The 6,226-nt window shown below is 37.8% G+C and overlaps 1 protein-coding gene across 1 annotated transcript in view; it reads left to right on the forward strand.

Moving 5' to 3' along the window:
- The first annotated feature begins 686 nt into the window (after positions 1-686).
- LOC136851037 (uncharacterized) overlaps positions 687-6,226 on the forward strand; it is a 74,487-nt gene continuing 68,947 nt past the window's right edge. The window contains exon 1 of the mRNA XM_067125007.1: positions 687-1,501. Within this exon, the coding sequence (XP_066981108.1) occupies positions 821-1,501 (681 nt within the window). The 5' untranslated portion in view covers positions 687-820. The remainder of the gene's footprint in view (positions 1,502-6,226) is intronic.

Below are 6,226 nucleotides of genomic sequence, written 5' to 3' on the forward strand. Positions count from 1 at the left end.
CAATTTTACACTGGACAGAAGTAACAGAAATCCGTCTTTCTTTTTCCACAGATGCTCACGGCTGCTGTGCAAATGGAGGACCTGAATGACAACTTACTTTGACAAGGAGATGTTTCTCTTATCCTACTCCTCACCAGCGCCACTCGAGAAGAACCACCCAATGACGGCCATATTGAAAAGAGGCCGAGAACCTTATAAGAAAGTCGCGAACTCTTGAGAATATATCAAGCAATATGCAGTCTTGATAGAGAGTTGATCTATTGCAAGGGAAGACTTGTAATGCTTAAGTAATATTAACAATAGTCTGTCATATTTACGATGTTGAAGTTGCATGTTAATTCTATCGTATAGTTTTTAGCGTCTTAGTCGCCGAGTGCTATGTCTGAACTTCCCTTATAATAGAAGGAACATTTTTGGAAATCTTTAAAAACTGGAAAACGTCAAAATTTTGAAAGTTACTCTTGGGAAACGAACTGATGTGTACGATGTCTGGAAAGGGGCAAAGGAAAAAATAAGCAAAGAGATAGGGAAAAGAAGGAGAAGGAAAATGGAGATGATGAGTGGGGGTAGTGGTGGGGGAAGGGGAGGAGGGCGAGAGTAGGAGGAGGGGAGGAGGGGTGAAGGAAGTTCGAGAGGTGGGAGGGAGGAGGAGGAGGAGGAGGGGGGAGGAGGAATAAGGAGCGGGAGGGCTGTAGTCGGCCTAGACGTCATCAGCCACACGCTCCCTCGGAGTTACCGCACCCCGACCTCGTCGTCATCCTCTCATCCTCTTTGCTGTCAGCCTCCCTCTCACCCATCACACCTCACAACCATCCCACAGATGGCGGATGACATCTGCAGCGAGCCCGGATGCGCCGGGTGTCAGCCGGACTTGTGCCCGGGGGAGGCCGGGATGCCCTGCTCGTCCATGGCGGCCTATTCCACTCACCTGTACAGAAGTCGGGACGTCAGGGGGGGAACGACTTACCTGAGCAGGGAGAAGAGCGACTGGTACGAGAGCGACGGCGAGGATTTGGCAGCCTCCGAGGACGAGCTGGTCAGAAGCGACGATAGAAGGGGGATGTCGGGTGGCAGAGGAGGAGGAGGAGAAGAAGTAGAACCACTTCGAGGAGGAGGAGGAAGCGGAGGAGGAAGCGGACAAGGCGATTGCGTCACCTGCAACATTTACCTTCCGCCTCAGCCGGCCGCCGCCTCCTGCTCCTGCCCTGACCCCAGCTGTCAGGGCAACCGGAGCGCTTCGTCGCCTCCCGCGAGGCTCTGGGAGTACCAACCGGAACCGCCGCAAACATCTCTCAGTCATCATCATCATCACCACCATCAACACCAAGACCATCACCATCATCATCAGCAGCAGCCACAGCATCATCACCCTGACCCGTACATGCAGATTCGAGAGCATCCTGTTCCGCATTCTCAGCCAGATCACGATGACCTCTCCTATCCTCACCCGCTGGACATCCACACTCAACAACAAGTGCCTAGGGCGTCGTCAGATTGTACAGTAAGTTGCTACTGTTGCTGGTTCTTGCAACTTCTAAAAATGTGGTTTTGATTTCAAGTGTTTTTGATTCATTTAATTCAGAATTAAAGTCACACTGTAGGGTCTTGGACCTTTCAGACGAACGGTTTTGATTATTTATTTAGTTCAGAATTAAATTAACAATTTGTTCTGAATATTTTTCTAATTTAGAATTGAATTCAACCTTGGTTCTGATTATTTGTCTAATTTAGAATTGAATTCACACTGTAGTTTTTTTTTTTAACTTTCAAACAAGTAGTTTTAATTCCAATTTTTTTTTACTATTTATTTAATTCAGAATTAAAGCCACACTGTAGGTTCTTGAAACTTCCAGATAAGTGGTTTTGATTATTCATATAATTCAAAATTAAATTCACATTTGATTCTGATTATTCATCTAGTTCAGAATTAGATTCATACTGTAGGTTTTGTAACTTCCAACCAAGTGGTTCTGATTGCAAGTGGTTTTGATTATTTAGGTAGATTCACCCTGCAGGTTTTTGGAAATTCCAGATAAGTGATTCTAATTACTCAATAACTTATTTAATTCAGAATTAAGTTAACACTACAGGCTCCTGGAACTTCCAGATATATGGTTTTAATTATTTATTCAATTCATGATCAGTTCAGGCTGTGGGTTTTGGAACTTCCAGACAACTAGTTTTAATTATTTAATTTCCATCTAATTCAGTGTTAGAAATTTTAATAGTAGTGGTGTTAATTAATTATCTATTTAATTTAGAATTAAATTTACACTTTATGTTTTTGGATCTTCCAGGCGACTGGTTTTAATTATCTTATTATTTATTCAGTTCAGAATTAAATTCACACTGCTGGTTCTTGGAAATCTTGGACAACTGGTTTCGATTATTTAATTATTACAGTTCAAAATTAAATTCATATTGTAAACTGATGGAATTTCCAGATATCTAGTTTTAATTACTTCACTGATTATTGAATACAAAGTGATTTTATTTGAATTCACTCTGAACGTTTTTTGGAATTTCAAGGCAACTGGTTTTCATGATAAAAATCTTTGTGTGATTCAGAATTCAACCACTGGGAATTTTTTCCACTATAGGTTCTGTAACGCCATAGAAATAGATGCTTCATGTTTCCGCATAATATGGTTTTGAAATGTGATAAAAATAGAAATAATGATTGTTTATGTGTTTTTTTTGTTTTTCGTAGTTCTAAATAAGGTCTTTTTAAATAACATAGCATTTTAAAAATGTTCATAATTTTTTCTTACGGTTTTAACACTACGCCGAATCTCATGAACAGCTGAGCTTCATTTTAATACTATGACTTACGTGCTAGGTTAACTGTGAGGAAATAAAGTATTCAGAATTAATAATAATAATAATAATAATAATAATAATAATAATAATAATAATAATAATAATAATAATAATAATAATAATAATGCGTAATAAAAATCCGCAATTATATAGTAAACTATATTACTATAAAAAAAGTCTTTGCTTGTTAATTTTACATGATAATATAATTTACTATATCATTGTGGATTTTTATTACACATTGTTTTTCGCGAGATTTTAAATTTCTTAGCAATAATAATAATAATAATAATAATAATAATAATAATAATAATAATAATAATAATAATAATAATAATAATAATAATAATAATAACTAATTTCTACAAAATAACAAAATCCTTGCGCTTAATACGAAGGATTTAATAAAGTGATATACGCATGCACAGCTTGTTTGCACGCACGAATAAGTGTCATATAAATTTCACCCTCATGCAGCGGAAACATTATTCGTGTTGTCCGTCATTTTAGAACGCGTTCATAATCCAGTTACACTTTGTTTACAATGGTCAGCTTACTCAACTGCACTTTCCCAACTATGTCTCCCAATCTCACATTTGTTTCCTCTTCCATCTGAGGGTGGAGCCGTCAGTGCACCTTATGCGGTGCACTGTGGGCACTATTAAAGGTTTTTTTTTAGTATCCCTTCAGCCTCTGGCTTTTCACTATACTCCTTTCTTCAGTCTTGCTGTCCAACCACTACAACTCCTTATTTTCACTGTCTGGAGCACTGAATGGCTGACAGTGACCCAGTTTGGCTTTGTGCCAAATTTCCATAAAATGATCAGTGATCATCTATCCCTTCCTAAATCTTCACTTCTCTGATCATTTCCCAGTTATTCAGTAAGTCCTTTCGCGCTTGGATTATTCGGGTCTCCCTCTTCTTTACGCTCCACATTAAAGTCTTGATAAATCACTCACGCCATAAAACAAAGAATCTATTCTCCCCAGAGAGCGTCTCTCCTTTTCAAGGTTTAATGCTCTGATTCATTTGCTCCTAATCCTTGCTATTTTCATTAACCTATAAAGAGTAATTAATTTTTCTCGTAAGGTACTTTCTCAGATTCACCCCCGAATTATACTTTCTCAGATTCACCTCTGAATTGTACTTTCCTATATTCACTCCCGATTGTACCTTCTCAGATTCACCTCTACATTGTACTTTCCTATATTCACTCCTGAATTGTACGTTCTCAGATCCACCACTGAATTGTACTTTCTCAGATTCACCGCTGAATGGTACTTTCTCATATTCACCTCTGAATTGTACTTTCCTATATTCACTCCTGAATTGTACCTTCTCAGATTCACATCTGCATTGTACTTTCTTATATTCACCCCCGGATTCTCCTTTTTGAGATTCATCCATGAATTGAACTTTCTCAGATTCACTTCTGAATTGTACTTTCTTATATTCACCCCTGAATCGTACTTTCTCAGATTCATCTCTGAATTGTACTTTCTCAGATTCACCCCTGAATTGTACTTTCTCAAAATCATCCCTGAATTGTACTTTCTCAGAATCATCTCTGAAATGTACTTTCTCAGATTCATCTCTGAATTGTACTTTCTCAGATTCATCTCTGAATTGTACTTTCTCAGGTCCATCTCTGAATTGTACTTTCTCAGATTCATCCCTGAACTGTACTTTCTCAGATTCATACCTGAATTGTATTGTGATCTACTTGAATTGTACTTTCAGATCTCACTCTGAATCTGTACTTTCTAAACTTATCCCTTGAATTGTACTTTCTCAGATTCATCTCTGAATTGTACTTTCTCAGATTCATCCCTGAAATGTACTTTCTCAGATTCATCCCTGAATTGTACTTTCTCAGATTCATCCCTGAATCGTACTTTTTTAGATTCACCCCTGAATCGTACTTTCTCAGAATCATCCCTGAATTGTACTTTCTCAGATTCATCCCTGAATTGCACTTTCTCAGATTCATCCCTGAATTGTATTTTCTCAGGTTCATCCCTGAATTGTACTTTCTCAGATTCATCCCTGAATTATACTTTCTAAGATTCATCCCTGAATTGTACTTTCTCAGATTCATCCCTGAATTGTACTGTCTCAGATTCATCCCTGAATTGCACTTTCTCAGATTCATCCCTGAATTGTACTTTCTCAGATTCATTCCTGAATTGTACTTTTTCAGATTCATCCCTGAATTGTACTTTCTCAGATTCATCCCTGAATTGTACTTTCTCAGATTCACCCCTGAATTGTACTTTCTCAGATTCATCCCTGAATTGTACTTTCTCATATTCACCCCTGAATTGTACTTTCTCAGATTCACCCCTGAATTGTACTTTCTCAAATTCATCCCTGAATTGTACTTTCTTATATTCACCCCTGAATTGCACTTTCTCAGATTCACCCCTGAATTGTACTTTCTCAGATTCATCCCTGAATTGTACTTTCTCAGATTCACCTATGAATTGTTATTGTACCCAAATAATTTCCACTAGCACTATTTTCTCACTCAGTCTAAAGGTAAATGATCCAATTTTTTTTTCTCGTACAACTAGGCTCCAAACAATTTCCTTTAGTCTTTTACTAAGATTTTGTCTCTCACAAAACTTCTAATTTCACCATTAGCTGCTCTTATTTGCATTCCTTAATCCCCATTTATCTTCACAATCTCCCTCATATTCTATGACCCTATCTTTGAAATCCGCTATCTCATATACTCCCTTCATTTCGATTTATTAACCATACCTGTTTTTTTCTTTATCTGCTTAAATGCATCTGTCACCTCCTTATTATACTTGCTTGCTTGATGACATTTATAACCAAATGTTCAATTTCTCCGCTCCAAAATAACTTTTCTATCTTCATTTCCGTTTTAACCAGATAAAAATCAGAAATAAATCCAGCCACACCTCTTGCTCTTACAGCAATTAACTTCTCCTTCTGTTTACATTTCTGCTTACAAATTATGCAAACAACCTCATTAAATTCTCTGTTTATAAAGTATACTTAATGACATTCTTCTAGGGAAAAAATATACTTCCTTACGGAACACAAATCCGCAAGACTCAATTCTCATTCGATCTAGAGACTCCATACCTACCACCTATACCACATCTTTCCCTGTCACGAACATTTGCATTTAAATCACCGAGGACAATTACTCTTTCTCGTTTCCAAACCCAGCCAGGCCAAGATTCATACTCAGAAAACCTTTTCACTTCCATATTTTTTTTCCATTCATGGACCATAACTCACTTGCCAGAATGACTTTGTACTCTTTCACCTCTCCCCAGAATCCTGCTGACACCACGAACGCTACGTAATTATCTTTCCTCTGTCTTCTGGTTATTCGAGATATTCTTTCCTGTATCTGTCTTGCTGTCGACG

Source organism: Macrobrachium rosenbergii, chromosome 23 (genome assembly GCF_040412425.1).
Source record: "Macrobrachium rosenbergii isolate ZJJX-2024 chromosome 23, ASM4041242v1, whole genome shotgun sequence".
Classification (NCBI taxonomy): Eukaryota; Metazoa; Arthropoda; class Malacostraca; order Decapoda; family Palaemonidae; genus Macrobrachium; species Macrobrachium rosenbergii.